Source organism: Pollicipes pollicipes, unplaced genomic scaffold (genome assembly GCF_011947565.3).
Source record: "Pollicipes pollicipes isolate AB1234 unplaced genomic scaffold, Ppol_2.1 Scaffold_4295;HRSCAF=5057_pilon_pilon_pilon, whole genome shotgun sequence".
In the NCBI taxonomy this organism is placed as follows: Eukaryota; Metazoa; Arthropoda; class Thecostraca; order Pollicipedomorpha; family Pollicipedidae; genus Pollicipes; species Pollicipes pollicipes.
In genome coordinates this window covers 648,867-664,828 of record NW_023596461.1, presented here as the reverse complement: position 1 = coordinate 664,828, position 15,962 = coordinate 648,867, and the positions used below count along the sequence as shown (strand labels likewise).

Below are 15,962 nucleotides of genomic sequence, written 5' to 3'. Positions count from 1 at the left end.
CCGGCGGCACCCGCACCTGGTGCGGTGGCACCGTCATCAACGACCGTTACGTGATGACGGCGGCCCACTGTACGGCCGGATCATCACCCAGTCAGATCGAGGTCCTGCTCAAGGAGCACCGCATCGGCAGCAACGACGGTCAGATGCGCGCCAGTGTGCAGCAGATCATCGACCACCCGAGCTACTCGTCCGCGTCCGGCTCCGGCTACGACTTCTCGCTGCTGAAGCTGACCAACCCCATTACTTTCCCAAGCGACAACACCCTGGCACCGGCCTGTCTGCCCACCGCTGGTAAGGACTTTGTCGGCGTTGACGCGATCGTCAGCGGCTGGGGTAGCACCAGCTCCGGCGGCTCACAGGCCACCACTCTGAGGGAGGTCACCGTGCCCGTCATCTCCAACACCGTCCTGCAGGTCGTCATACAGCAGCATCAACCCGTCCATGATCTGTGCCGGTCTCAGTGCGGGCGGCAAGGACTCGTGCCAGGGCGACAGCGGCGGCCCGCTTGTCAGCCTCGAGTCCGACCGCTACTCCCTCATCGGCGTCGTCTCGTGGGGTCGGGGCTGTGCTCTGCCCGGCTTCCCGGGCGTGTACGCCCGCGTCACCCACGTGCTGCCCTGGATCCAGACCAACACCGGTGGCGCCATGTCCTGCGCTTAAGAAAACCATCAGATTTGTGTTTGTGTATGGCTTCTCAATCAACGTTTACTCGGCATTAATTTTGGGCACAATGGCTTGCGTCACAAGTGGGAACTACCGGTCTTGCACTGTCGGCTTGTTGCCTCATACACTGCATTTGGGATGATGCTGAATAAAATGCACAGCTTCTGGAGCCCGCGTCTTTACACGCTATGTATGAAAATTCAAAATGAACGACAGTGTAAGAGGGCGCTCGACATCTAACTGTTGGATGTTACCAGCGAAAGCCGGCATGCGTCGATGCAATAACATAACCATGCGGTTTGGCATGCTTCCATGTGGTGTTGAAAAATAAGGGTCGAAATAATTACTTCTTTCGTAAATGACGCAAAAAACAATCACTCTCCAGAGGAATCGAGCTTTTTAGTTAGCGGTATTTTCCGAACATGTGGTAATGCTTCAACTTAAATTCATATATCAGTCGGGCCATCTACCTTTCCTCGCTCTCGCGCTCTCTCTCGCTCTCTCGCTCTCTCCCTCGCTTTATCGCTCGCGCTCTCTCTCTCTCTCTCTCTCTCTCTCTCTCTCTCTCTCTCTCTCTCTCTCTCTCTCTCTCTCTCTCTCCTCTCTCTCTCTCTCTCTCTTCTCTCTCTATCTATATCTCTCTCTCTCTCTCTCTCTCTCTCTCTCTCTCTCTCTCTCTCTCTCTCTATCTCTCTCTCTCTCTCCTCTCTCTCTCTCTTATCTCTCTAAATTTGCATTTGAAACTTGCTTGAATTTCGTTACTATCCTGGTATATCAACCTGTGAGAAACAAGTACCCTGTTTTACATGGGCAGCTGTGATTCGAACTGAGCCGGGACCCGTCCTCGATGCGAACTATCCGGCCCATGTATACACTTACCCTGTTTACATGGGCAGCTGTGATTCGAATTGAGCCGGGACCCGTCCTCGATCCGAACTATCCGGCCCATGCATAAGTATTGATCGTGGTTCGGCGCCAATGACACGTCGGCGGAGCAGTTTTTTTATGCGGGTGGAGGACAATCAAGTCCTCAAGATATGGATATATCTTTCCTTTATGATATGGAAGCATAAAATGCGATTCATGTTAGCGCACACAATACAAATATTTTTTTCGGCATTTCTGTTAGTGTTCTGAGCACGAGCCTCAGCCAATCAATGATATCGACACCACAATTGTAGGTGGTGGAAGGCATTATCCGTAAGACGATTTAGTACAGCTCCAGACTTATGCATTCCTGATGGAGGCCTCGCACTTGCTGAAATCGTCGTGGATTTGATCATGCCAGTGTTCAACGGCTTTCGCATTAGGTTCTATTGGTTCAGATAGTTTTGGAAAGTGAGGTTCTCAGCTGAGAGTGCCGTGAGTTGTTTAGCCAAGTAGTGATGTGCTAAGGGTCATGATACAACTTTCTTGTGGTATGCAAAGAGTTTGTTAATGACTTGAGAGCTCAATGTGTCACCCCACAAGTGCACACTATTTGGTGCTTAATCAGGCAATTGCTATTGTTTGATAATTGGTCAGCCTGCTAGCCCATGGTCATGTCAGATATAACAAGTTTACTAAAAAAAATAACTTGGCCACTTTCAAATGGTTGAGTCATGTCAAAATTGGTTTGATATGTGTCAAAAAGGTAAGATTAGCATAGGGACCGGGGAGATCTAAAGTTCAATACATGTGCATCAAAAGCCGGGCACCTATTGTTAACTGTGTGTATATATCATGAGATTTCATCCCATGTGAGAGAGATCTTTTTGTGCATTTTTTATTTTATTCTGAGCAGGACTCTGATCTTTTCACAGGCATAGCAATAGCAGGCATGACATCCAAGAAGACATATTTAGGAAGCACCACATCTCTGAAGCAGTATGTCATTTTCTAGGATTTTTATGTTGCTTAGTCTATTCTAGATGGTTATGTTGGTCAACTAGTGCATTGGCCAGCTTGCCCCTGTGTGAATTTTTGTAGCCCCTTGATATTTGCAACTTATTGACAACACTTAAAGATGTTTACAAAATTTGTGTTTTGTTAATTGTACCACATCTACTGAAACATCTTGAAAGATATCAGTGAAGCTTCCTACAGCTTATCAACCAGTGTGTACCTTGCTTCAACAGCTTGTGGTCAGATATGAGTGTGATTTGCTTGAGTGGAATCAGCAAAGTGGTCATGGATGCTGGTATTACATGACTTGCAAATAGATGCAGTCATATCATGTGCTGTGTGCTCATTGGTGCTGTCCTGCTTGCAGGCCAGAGAAGTCTGATAAGTGGTTGGATGCTCTAAGTGACCCTCTGACCTCACTCTACACCTTCAACTCATCCATCGCATTGTCCGATCTTAATGGTGATGGTGATGCCAAGCTAATTGTCGCTGACCTGGGCACTGGCATGTACCAGATGAAGCTCAAGGTAATGTTGCCATTGGTCACGCTGCATTCACCATTAGGCATGTGGCAAGACTTATCCAAGAACACCAGCTTGTCATTGGCATTGCCAACATGCTGGCTATGTAGTGGTTGAGTTTTGTTGGTACTAAAATGTGTCATGATCTTTTGTTGTTCAAGTAGCTGACCCAGCTATTGAATAATTGTGTTTGTGTAATCTTTTTGCTGTAGTATGGGTGCTGACTTATTTGTTTCCAGCCATCATGCTCAGATATCACTGAACGTGACCTTGCAACACAGTTTTTATGGAGGAATGGGAGAGTGCAGCCGCCTGCCAGTGATGAGCAGCCATAGCGCCCCAGGGGCTGTCCTTGTGCCACCGCCCCCCCCCCCGTCTCCCCAATCCCACCCCTGACGGCGCCGCTTGCCGGCAGGTGTTCCGCGGCACATCTCTGATGTCGGAGAACACGCTGCTGGACCTGCCGACCGCCGTCGTGGCCTTCCACATGGACACGACCGAGCCACGCGTGCCGGCCATCGCAGTGGCCTCGGGCGCCTACATATACATCTACAAAAATCTACGACCCTACTTCAAGTTCACCCTGCCCACGCTTGAGGTTAACCCGTCCGAGTTTGACCTCTGGACGCAGGTGAGCGCGTGCCAGGAGGCTTCGACGCGTCTTGGGGGTTGTCGTGATTGCCGTCATCTGTTTGCGTGTGAACCACGCGTGATCGGATGGGTAAAAGGGAGATTCTCACCTTTGGGGCATATTTCGAAAACATATTCTTTTGAAACCTCAGGACTTATTACGTCATGTAATAACACTGGGAAGTGTCACTGCAGCACTGCGAAGTCATAATAAGGACATCAATTTTAATATTTTTGAGTCCAAATTATGCAAATAAAAGAACGTTTGCGATTGGCCCAGCGGGCAAGGGTCTGTTACCGAGAAGTTGGTTGGCTGAAGCTTGAACCAATCCGTCGCATGGGTCATGTGATACGTCCATTCCCAAAGCCAGTGTGCCCTTCGAAAAGAGTCATTCTGGTGAACAGCATAGGAGAGAAATCAAAGCTATAGTATAACACTTTGTTTAATTCATGGGGCAGTAGCCTCATGTTCACATATATTTTTCTCTAAGCAGAATGATTCAAGCTTTGGTGGTATTTATTTACACGAACTTTCTGATAAATTATGGCGTAACAAACATCACAGAACACACACATTGGAAAGAGCTAGGCAGATAAAATGTATTACTTTCATAGTGGTGAGCAGGGAGTCAATTGAGATTTCTCGGCACGAGTGGTTACTTCAAATCGAAATTCTGAGCTATTCAGAAGGATTTCGAGAAGGTTGGTATTTCTGATCAAATCGCACATGTCTGGTGTAGCATAAGTGAAAAGTACAAAGAGGTGGGATGCCCACTCTCAAGACCATATTCCACAGTTGAAAACATTGGATCAGGCACCAGATGTGATGAAATAAGCTTACTTGTAGCTGTTGGTGTACTTTGAAGGGGAAAAGACTGTTCTGGACAACACAATTTCTCTATTTAGTTTCTTTATTCCTCATTACCTCATTGTTTGACCATACCCTGGAACTTTTTCATTGCATCATGAAATGTTTGTGTGATGTCTTGGTGCTGCCAAACTAGCCATGTGAAATTGCCATCCTTGTGTTTTGACCATTTCTGGTATTGTTCTTGTGTATTTTTCGGTGGGTTTAAAAGTTTACTTGCGTTCATATACTGGGTTGTGGTGCTATTCTTAAGTTATTCTATTACAAGTCGCATTTGCATGGCAAAACCTACCAATTGTATCCAGTATCTGATATTATATAGCACACAGCATGATGATTCTGTTCTGTTATCCTCTTCTCCAATCCGGGATCCTCGCTACGCCCGCCTGCCCGGGACAGGGTGCGTGCGACAGCCACGAGTGGACCAAGAGGCCCTCTGGGAGGGGGGGGGGGGAGGGGGACCCCGACCGGGTTCCCAGTGCATACCCCGAAGGGTCCCTTCGCGGGTTAGTGCTCGGCGGCTGGCCCTCTGGCACATGTAGTTCTGCCCCACATTTACCCATTCTCCTTCATCTCATAGCCGTTAAGTAACCGTGTGTGGTCAAAAGGGCTCTAATCCAAACAACTAACTGGTTGTGATTGAAAATTGCACATCCTGCTCAACATTGATCTAGAGCCAATTGACATCCATTTATTAGGGAATTGTGCTCATGGACGCCAGGTGTGAATGGCTCGACGATGAATTCTTCCTGGCCTTGATTTCTGCATTGCCAATTGCGTTGCAGGATTTGAATGATGTTGCTACAGCGCCGTGCATGCCCCCAATGGTCCCGAAATAGTTCGCACAATCAACGGGTGTGAAGCTCAGAGTCTTAAGGATTTTAAGTCTTAAGAAGGTGGAGCTGTGAGTCGCACTGAATGATCTTCAAAATGACTATTTTAGTTCAAGACCCCTTACGAATGTGGAACACTCCCTGTAACTCGAGAGTTGCCAGTTGTGTTATGTTTGGTTTACATGCTTCTTTATTTTTATCGGTTGTACGCTTGCTGTTTGTGTTGACTAGAATTATGATGATGCTGTGGTCCAGTGAAGAATCTGGAGTGCACAGATGCAATTTGCTCCGTGGTGCATTCTCGTTCCCCACAGTGAGTGTCCTCTCCTTCTGGCAGGCCAGGGACGACATGATCGACTGCGCCACGCTGTATGACACGCTGGAGATGCTGCGGAAGGACGTGGGCGCCCACTGTCTGACCACGCGCACCCAGCACCTCCTGATGTGTCGCACACAGGAGCAGCGGGAGGCCTTCGTCGAGTCGCACAAGTACTTCATGGTCAAGAAAAGGGTGCGTATTCAGGGGGACGCGGACAACGAAGGCGGCCGGACGCAACTGTATATGTGCTTCAGGTGTTGCGAAAGCAGCTGTGTCCAAAGAAAGTTGTAGCTTTTTGTTCGTACCCAACTTGGTAAGTATTTTCTAGCAAATGTTTTGTGCTAGATGTTTCTGCACGCTAAAGCCCCGGAGATCTTGCTGTCTGTCATACTTTTGTCGACCATGACACCGTGCGACGGTATTGAAGGAAGGGATGCGCCGTGGTTGGGCGAGTTGGAGCATTTGAGCAAGCGGAATGATGCTCACCGTCCGTCAGTCGGCCGTCAATTTCATGAAATATTGTCTTTCGTAGTCTTGATCTGCATTTAGCTCTAGCGTGGTTTTGTTTTCTTTTGCTTGGCCGTCATATGATAGAAATAGATTAGAATCGCGCTCACGTAAATCAAATGAGAGCCTGTTTTGTCCGATGGTAGAACACTCCGTGCTCAAAGCACTGCATGCTGTTGAGGTTACCTCTAAGACCTGACGTAGAATACGTTTCCACCTGTGGTCTCAATGCTGTCTGCGAACCACAGCCCTCAGCGCGCTGTAAGACATCACTTTGCATCCTGTCCCTAACTATCCGATGTTCTTGCCGACATTATTTCTTGGCATGTTCACAATGTACGCAGTACAAAACAACACCAAACCAAACACACCATGCACAGAGCACGGTCCAATCCCATGTGTGTTGCGGATTCCAGTGCCACGCACCTCGACTGAGCCTCCGTTGACTCTTACCCCCTCCTCCAGACGGTCATCACGTGCATGACGACGATGAAGAAGAACATGTCCGACGAGCAGGCTGTCAGTTGCCTTGTGCTGGGCACTGAGAGCTGCCAGGTGTACGTGCTCGACCCGGAGGCGTTCACCCTGCTGATGAACGTGAGACTCGGCCGCCGGCGGCGCGCCACCGGGCCGTTGCGGTCCACGGCGTGACGGCGCGACGGATCGAATGTCGTCGTTAACGCTGAAGTCGTGTGGCGTCCGGGCAGACGACATTTGTGCGGTCCGGTCCGGTCCGGAGCCGAGTGCGGTCCGGTCCGGTGCCGTCTGTTCGTTTGTCGTCGGTGTCATACGGTCGGCTGTAGTTCGGTGTCATGACGCTCTGCTGCTGTTAGTCCGGGCCCGCCTGTCCGTCCGCAGCCCGGGTCTTCGTCTGTCCGACGGGAGCTGTCGGCGTATCCGGACCCCCGACTGTGTGCCCGTCTCGAGATGTGACACCACGCCCGCCTGTGTTTCAGCTGCACCTGCCTAGCGTTCCCGCCATCCTGACGGTAACGGGCCTGTTCGACGTGGAGTACCGCATGCTGGTCGCCTGCAGGAACGGTACGGACGCCCAGTACCGGCAGCCAGCGGACAGATCGGCGCCGTGTTATATCATGATGATAATTATCGGCGTTTAATTGGAAAGCATATCGAAATCATAAGGTGTGCGGTCCCGTGGTATAACTTTGTGGGAGTTACGGGCGCGGCTGCTTCCGGCTCGCCGGTCCGCCGTGAGTCTTGCTGTCAATGAGGTTGTTTGTCATTACCCTGTTGGTGTTGACATCTTTGTTTGGTTATGACGCCGTCGGGACTAGCCAACATTGAATAATCGAGACACACAAGAGCAATCGTCGAAGCCTCGATCGCCTTGCGTTGAACCCTGCCAGGACTGTGTTGCGTGGTGGAGCCAGGTAATGCCTTTGGCCTTTTTCTATCATCCGCATTATGAGAGCCGGGAAATGCTGGTGATGGGCTTATGCGTTTGTCGAGAACATTACGAATGCAGGGACGGCAGCCGCTAGCTTTTGGCTTGCCTCAGAACGGGAAAGCGTCTAATCATGCCCACTGCGGATGGACCGTGCCGTGTCCCTCGTAAGGCCACATTTTGAGAGTTATGAAACATGACTGAGGTTAGTTTTACGAAACCACATTCGAGACGGCACACAATTGAGGGGTAGTTGCGTGAACGGTGCTATGTAGTTCTCAACAGAAAAGTTACCAAGCTGTGGTCGCAAAGGCTCAAACAGTGGAATTATCAGTGGCGCGGCTAGTCAAAATGCTTCGTTGAGGGGGAGAGGGGGAATTCTTGGTGATTGGTCAGTTCTGCCCGCGTACGCGGGGCCCTGGAAGGAAAATTTCGTTAACGCCCACTTCGTTTATTCTTTATTAAAGCTAAATCATGCAACGTACACGTCATTTGATGCAGTCTTAGGCGTCTGCTCCATCCCACGTCCCAAAATAGCCACCCCACAAAATAGTCCAGAAAGCACTCTGGCTTGGAACCTCATGGAATCGCCGAAGCTCACAAAGGGTTTCCAGCCTCCGGAAGCGGCTCAAACAATCCCCAGGAAGACCTGGTTCTCTTATTTGGATGAGCGAGGGCGACTTTGCCATCCAGAGCGTATGCGTAGCAAGTATAATGGACACCGATACGTCAGAAAAGGGCACTCGAGTGTAATAATGGCCAGAACTAAAGATGCCTCCCTCCCCCTTCCCCTGAGAGGGGTTAGGATCGGCCTCCTTGGATACCAGTTGCCAGTTAATCAGGCTTGGCCCCAGCCTAGGCAAACTCCTAGGCATGCCACTGTGGAGGGTACAAGGAAGGAATAGCTCGCTTAGCCCACCACGCATTTAAATTTTAAGGAAAGTTTCAAGCTTCGGTGGTCCTTCTTCGAACGTGTTTGGTGGATCCTGGGTCGTCCGGACTCTGCCCCTGGCTCCGCCACTACACATTGATATATGTTGGCGTTGCTGGCTATTCGGGGCTAGTTTTTTGAAAGCGTGGTTTGTTTTTACACTATGGGTTAACTGGAATATTTTGAATGCGTTTATCTGCAAAGTGAATTACGTACGCTTTTCTGTTGTTGGACCCAACATGCATCTTTCATAAAGTTTCACTCCATGTATTTTCTTCTCTTGTGCAATTTCAACTAAACCTGTTGTTGAGAACCGCTCGAGTGCTATGAGCGCAGGGAAGCCGTAAGCCGATTTTAAAAGAAAAGCCACTTTATTCTGGTCAGAGTCTGAACCTAGATACTACTTGGCAAATGCCTATGTTCTCACGTCCCATCCGTCGCGTGACCTGCTGACACATCGAGCCCCGTCATTCGAGCCGCCCCCCCCCCCCCCGCGCCCCGCCTAGTCGGCGATGCCCGTGCCTGTCGCCGCGCCCTAGCCGGCTGTGCCTCTGCCCCGCAGGTAAGATCTACACGGCCAAGCGGGGCATGGAGGACGGCCGGCTGACGGCTGAGCTCTCCTCGCAGCCGGTCGGCCTCGAGCGGCGCGACAAGACCTTCCTGGTCGGCTGCATGGACGACCACATCTACTGCTTCTCCAACCACGTCAGTGAGCGGGGCGCGTCGCTCTCGCGGGCGCTGCGTCTCGGCCACGTCCTGAGGGAGGGGCTCGATGCTTCGCTACTCGCGGGCCCGCTCCCGGCCTGGTTTCCGACTGTGATGTCTGTGTAATGGACTGGCAGGGCCGGGACTTCTGTTGTGACTTACTGATTCATATCGCAGACTGACAGCTTCCTGACGCAGACTCCTCAAATGTTTCTGACTTCCGTCACATACTCCGGACTTTTGTGTATTACTGTTCCCTAAAACAGGCCTCTAACTCTTATCTCAGGCCATGAGACTGCCCGCAAACTTAGACCCGCCGACTCTTGACGTCCACAGGCCCCTGACGCCGATCGCAGACTCCTGTCCTGTACTATATACTCCGGATTTCCATAGCAGACTCAGGACTGCCGCGATATGCTCCTCTAATCAACTAAGCGGGCTGCTGTGGTATTCGAGGGATGAGACAGAACCGCCTGCTACGTGTACAAGGACGGCGGGAGAGTTATGGACTCGATACAGCTTGATACATCTGCACCGTTTTCGAACGCACGGCCGCACACTGCGCGTCTCCGGAGCGACGCGCCGAGATAACGTGCTGCCGTGGCGGTCGGCGGCGTCCGCAGGGCAAGCTGCTGTGGCGTCTGCGGCTGGGAGCCGGCCTGCTCTGCATGACCACCATGGACCTGGCCAGCCACGGCCAGAAGCTGCTGCTGGTGTCGCTGACCAGCGGCGAGGTGCGCACCTACCAGGACCGCCAGCTGGTCGACTCGTTCCAGCTGGACCAGCCGGCCAATGCGCTCAAGTTCGGCCGCTTCGGCCGCGAGGAGAATGTGCTGCTCATCGTCAACCAGGGTGAGCGGGTCACTCGCCGGCCCTTCGGGGTGGGGGTGGGGGGGGGGGGGGGGTGCGCCGCTAGTCCCGACGAGTCAGGATAACAGCCGCGGCTGCTGGCGCTCAGAAAGCCATGCATGTCGACGTGCGCCACGTTCCCGTAAAATGAGGATGCGGTGGTCCACTGGTCGAGAGGTCACGGCGCTTGTCTAGGCCACAGAGATGATGCGGAAGGGATGGCCGCTCCTATAAAGGGGATACGGCGCACGGCTTGTCAGATGGAGCAGTGAGGCCTTCTGCAAAACGAATCTGAGCGGTCGGCTCGGGCGGGGTTTGGGTTGTGCACAATTCATGATAAACAGCGCACAATTCACGAGATTTCAACGATTGCGGCGCCCGAGAGGAGCAGTTTGGTGAGCGGGCGGGTGACGGTGGCGCCCCTGGCGGCAGGCGGCGGACTCCAGGTGAAGATCCTGCGCCGACGCGCGAAGTTCGAGCCACAGGAGCCGGCCGGCGCGCTGGCCTGGCGCCCGCGAGCTCAAGCTCAACATTCCGAAGAAGACCAAGCTGTTTGTGGACCAGACTATGCGGGAGCGGGAGAACTCCCAGTGTGAGTATGGTAGGAGCTCCGGGACATATGGCCTGTCTCTGCAACTGACGTTGATGCGTACGGGGTCGTACCCCAGCACCAGATAGTTTGACGACTGTCGGCTTGAGTCTGACAGTTGGAAGCTATGCGTGGCTCCTGCGTGGGGCTCCGATCGTAAGCGTGCGATTTGACTTAGAAACAACCATGGTGTTGAACGTAACACTCTTTTAAAGGAGGTACACATCTGAAAGAAACAACCGTGGTGTTGAATGTAACACAATTTTAAAGGAGGTACACATCTGGACCCCGAAGGCTATCATGATAACTATGTGCAGTGAATGGGTGGCACGAATGGTCACTGTACGTGACACCGGGAAGTGTCCCTTGGTCAGCCAAAGCATGAAGTTGATCGTTTTCGCGAGGCTTATTTGAGGCATTTTAATAAGGCTTATAAACGCTGTGAACAGCACAGAGGCCAGCGTTAGTGAGCCGGCCTGCGGCTAACGTACTGATGGTAGAGCTTTATGGAGATCTGCCGTGCAAACGAGACATGTTTGGAAAGCACTATCAGTTCGCTGCAATCCATTTCGGCAAACTTTGGCATTGCTGACGGGACTGGACTAAATGTTATGTGCCAGAACGCTGTTCAGGACACAGCCGCCGAATCGGCATGCTTTGGAAGCCGTATTTTGATCTACGTGGTACTAGCATAACCTCTCATGCATTCCATTAGAACGGCAGTTGATTCTCAGCGATGGTATACCCCGAGGTGATTGAGATCTTTATGGGCTCTGCGATTCTCGGCACTGGCTGCATCATTTTCGTTGTCCCGCCACCCTTTTAACACACACTTCATAGCAGCCCAATTCACGCAATGTTTGACCTCAGAGTGATTGCACTCCTTCTGAATTAAAGTGTGAACTGTCACCCCCGTTAGTTCCGCCAGCTGGAAAGTCTGCACTAGGATTTAAAGGGCTTCACATCCGTACAGTGATGAGCGAACCCCGACCTTAGCGCCCATCTAGTCTTCAACCAGCCTCAGTCTGTTTAACATTATCTGCTTAAGAAAAAGACAAACATTGGTGAGCATCTTGGTCAGTATGTGACAACTGTGTGTGACGCCATCTGCACATTTAGAGTTTATGGAACTCTGTTCAACCGGCTGGTGGCCGGTAGTTTGATCATGGTGAGCATTGCTCATGTTCCATTTTCCTGAGCAGTGATGTCTCGTCTCTTGACCGTTGTCTGCGTGTCGGTGTCGGGCAGCCATGCACCGCATCTTCCAGTACAACCTGTACCTGCTGCGGCTGGACGCGGCCCGCCAGTACGTGCAGTCGTTGGACATGAGCCTGACGCCGGTCACCACCGACGAGCAGCCCATACGACTGGCGGCCCAGGTGCGTCCCAGTCGGAGCGGCCAGAGGGGTGCAGGGATGGACGGGTCAGAGGCCAGAGATGGCGACGAGCTCCGTCAGTGACCTTCGCCAGTCCGCACGAACTGGACCGGATGGTGATGAGCGCTGCTTCGCGTGGGCCGTGGCAGTGCTGACGCGCTGGAGATCTTTCAGCGCACGAGTTCGTCAGGAGCGGGCCTGTGCTTATGGCTTTTGCTCATGACCCGACCATCGCCAACTTTCCTGTAACCAGCTGTATTTAGCACGCATGAATCGGGAGTGAACGGGGACAAATGACCTCGGCCAGATTCTCCCGCAGCGTACTCAAAAACACCCTTTTCACAAGGTTGTGGGAACATTGTCCATATGCACTCACCTCTCACCCATGCTTGTTTCGACAGGTTCTCGGCCTGGGACCGATGTTCAAAATCCGTGTCGAGCTTCAGAACACCTCCGCCTTGAAGATCGTCCAGGAGCTGGGTATCCGCGTCCATGCTGACGAGAAGCTCTACCACGTTCAGCAGCGCTTCATTCATGTAAGGCAGCACGTGATGTTATGAAGCTGATCGACCTCTTGTTTTGACTTAAACCTACGTGCTGTTTTCCCTTGGAATGAATCAGACTTCCAGGCAACGTTTTTGGAACTTCATAATTCCTTAGGGTCACTATTGCGAGTTTGGCCAGGCTGCTAGCGAGCTGTGAAGCTTTTTCATTGCTAACCAGCGCAGAGCAGTGACTTGTAAGTTCCGGTTCGCCGATTGCCGTACTAACTTGTACCTCCCACAGGTACCGATTCTGATCCCGGGAGTGACGTACGTGTACGACACGCTGGTCGAGTTCGTCTCGGACCTGGGCATCTCCGACAAGGTGCGCGTGTTCGTCACGCGCGGTCAGGTGACCCGGCCCATCCTCTCGGCCGTCATCAGCATGCCCGTGGCCGAGGTGGCCGTGGCCGTGTAGGGTGACGTCGAAACGCGGATACGTCACCGCCGCCGAGTCGGAAGCTTCGTGTGGGGTGGAAACCGTCTGCCGTCCGTGCCGGTTCCGCGTTCGGTCGAGGTTTAGCTGCCCGACGTCCGCTGGCTGATCTCAATGTAGCCGCTTTGGACGGCTCCGACGCACTCTTGTGACCAGTGTTATTCTATTCTACGTTTATCGTATTCTTGTGTTATTTGTTGGTCGGGTCGTGTACAACCAGCACGCCCCACACCATGCTGTTTCAGTGTGCATTCCCCACTCGCTTTGTTCCGGCACTGCTCTCGGGGTTAGGTTTACAGCCCATAGGGTGATCTCTGAACGCTGCGCCAGTGCAGTGTGTGGTTATGTTGTGTTCGTGTAACCCACGCCGTGTGCCGTCGGGTGTTGAAGCTCACAAACGATTCCGTCCACGGTCGTCCGCAGCCGGTAAACAGCGGGCTGCCGGCGCTTCTTGGGCCGCCTTAATGTAATTGCATGCCAGCCAACGTATTTCGGTGCACATCGATCACGGATGTTAGAAGCCCGCTATAGTTTTTAATATGGTCGTGGTGCTAGGTGTGCTAAGAGCCCGTAGGAGACGTGATGCTATCTCCGAGGGTTTTTTGACTTCTCACAAAACGTGGTGACATCACCTGATGTACTGATTGGGTCTGATTCTGTCCCGCGTTTTTCAACAACCGCTCACAATATGGTAGGAAATATGCAGCATGATAGATGAGTTTAAAGGCGTCCAAGCTGTCGTTAACGCTCATGGCACGATGCCAAGCTGCAGATCAGAAAAACTCGCGTTAAATGATCCGATCTGGCCCTTCTTTGTCCCACATCTGTTTGGTCAGATTTATATGCAAAATGTCCACCCGGAGTGAGATGCTCACCGCGCCCAAGGTCGGTATGTCACCTGCGAAATGCCACCTGTAGGGGTCGGTATGTCACTTTCACCTATAAAGCCGGTCGCCGGGCCGTGTTACGTTGTGTGATTACTGGGTGTGCCGTTTTATTTTCAATCGTGGAATCAGTGTCGGGAGTCATGATTCTGCGTCAGGTTACCTTATTGGTCGCAAGTGAGGATTGGGTTGCCTAGTCACGGCATTGTTCATCTAGTTCATCAGCACATCTAGTCACGGCATTGTTCCTATGAGTCATGCGCTGAGTTGCATGTACGCTCGTTTGTGATTGGTTGCTAGTCAGACACGCGCACATCCATGGATATGCGCACGGCCATGGACTTCACGAAAAAATATATTTTCAACAAATGGCGTGTGCTTGGAATATAGAGGCATTGCGGCATTGGAATGTTACCGAATTAAATGTGGCTGTCGAACCTCAAGTTTTTCCAGGAATCTGCAATGGGAGGAATGCGGCTTTCGGTTCCATTTCCCCCCACTCGCATAGCGGGCTCTCATCTCACGTTTGCCTGAGTGGACCAAATACAGCGTACTCTATCCAAAGGCGAAGACAGCGGGGCTGTGCCGGACTGGGGAGGGTCGGACCGGACCGGGAAGGACTGGACTGGACTGGGCAGGGTCGGACCGGACCGGGCAGGGTCGGACCGGACCGGGCAGGACTGGGCCGGACTGGGCAGGGTCGGACCGGACTGGACCGGACAGGACAGGGCTGGACCGAAATTGGCAGGGCCGGACCACACTGAGCAGGGTTGGATCACACTGAGCAGGGTCGGACTACACTGAGCAGGGTCGGACCACACTGAGCAGGGCCGGACCACACTGAGCAGGGTCGGACTACACTGAGCAGGGTCGGACCACACTGAGCAGGGTCGGACCACACTGAGCAGGGTTGGATCACACTGAGCAGGGTCGGACCACACTGAGCAGGGTCGGACTACACTGAGCAGGGTCGGACCACACTGAGCAGGATTGGATCACACTGAGCAGGGTCGGACTACACTGAGCAGGGTCGGACCACACTGAGCAGGGCCGGACCATACTGAGCAGGGCCGGACCATACTGAGCAGGGTTGGATCACACTGAGCAGGGTCGGACTACACTGAGCAGGGTCGGACCACACTGAGCAGGGCCGGACCACATTGAGCAGGGTTGGATCACACTGAGCAGGGTCGGACTACACTGAGCAGGGTCGGACCACACTGAGCAGGGTCGGACCACACTGAGCAGGGTCGGACCACACTGAGCAGGGTCGGACTACACTGAGCAGGGTCGGACCACACTGAGCAGGGTCGGACCACACTGAGCAGGGTCGGACCACACTGAGCAGGGTCGGACCACACTGAGCAGGGTCGGACCACACTGAGTAGGGTCGGGGAATCGGATCGGACTGGGCAGGACTGGACCGGACTAAACCAAGCCATGGGCTAGCCATGATCGGACACATAGTCGGATATGAGACCGACAACCACGTGACGGACGGACGAGACCGGACCGGCCCAAACAGGACGACACGAGACCGTTGATCCGACCAAAAGCGTTGCAGTCCGTTACAGGACGGCACAGTCCCGTCCTGTGCCGTGTTGGTCTGCTCTAACATTTTCTGTCTGGTCCGGTCCGGTCCAATTCAGTCCAGTTCAGTCCAGACTAATTGAGTCCAGTTCAGTTCAGCCAATTCAAGTGGAGTCCAGTCATCTCTTGACATTGAAATATAATCTGGTTCTCGCGTAACCCAGGCTTTACGTGAGGGACATGCTGAGGTCATGGCGACAGCCATGTGACGCGAGGTCAGGCTCTGATGCGGGGCTGCTGAAGTCACAGGGGGCTCGTCACCAGACTGTATTCCTAAGGCCTGCCAGGGAAACAGCGCGCCGACCACTGCGCTTTGCAACTCTGCGCCTGGCCGGCCAGCCTTGGCAGAGGCGTCCTGATGGACGGCTGGGCCCCCAAGCTGGCCCGTCTCTGTAGGGCCGTTGATGCGTGCGTGTGGGCTATATGGAAA

General features: G+C 52.7%; 1 protein-coding gene and 1 pseudogene across 1 annotated transcript; both read left to right on the top strand.

The window, feature by feature from the left end:
• Positions 1-2: 2 nt before the first annotated feature.
• On the top strand, positions 3-753 carry LOC119096489 (trypsin-1-like; annotated as a pseudogene).
• A 1,153-nt stretch (positions 754-1,906) lies between these two features.
• Positions 1,907-14,313, top strand: BBS1 (Bardet-Biedl syndrome 1). Its single transcript, XM_037220122.1, is given in 14 exon segments — positions 1,907-2,025; positions 2,466-2,529; positions 2,915-3,074; positions 3,484-3,699; positions 5,737-5,910; positions 6,691-6,822; positions 7,182-7,266; positions 9,124-9,266; positions 9,890-10,118; positions 10,548-10,618; positions 10,620-10,707; positions 11,953-12,083; positions 12,482-12,616; positions 12,867-14,313. Coding segments are annotated over 13 exon segments (1,785 nt in total). The 5' UTR covers positions 1,907-2,025; positions 2,466-2,482; the 3' UTR covers positions 13,041-14,313.
• Positions 14,314-15,962: the final 1,649 nt, after the last annotated feature.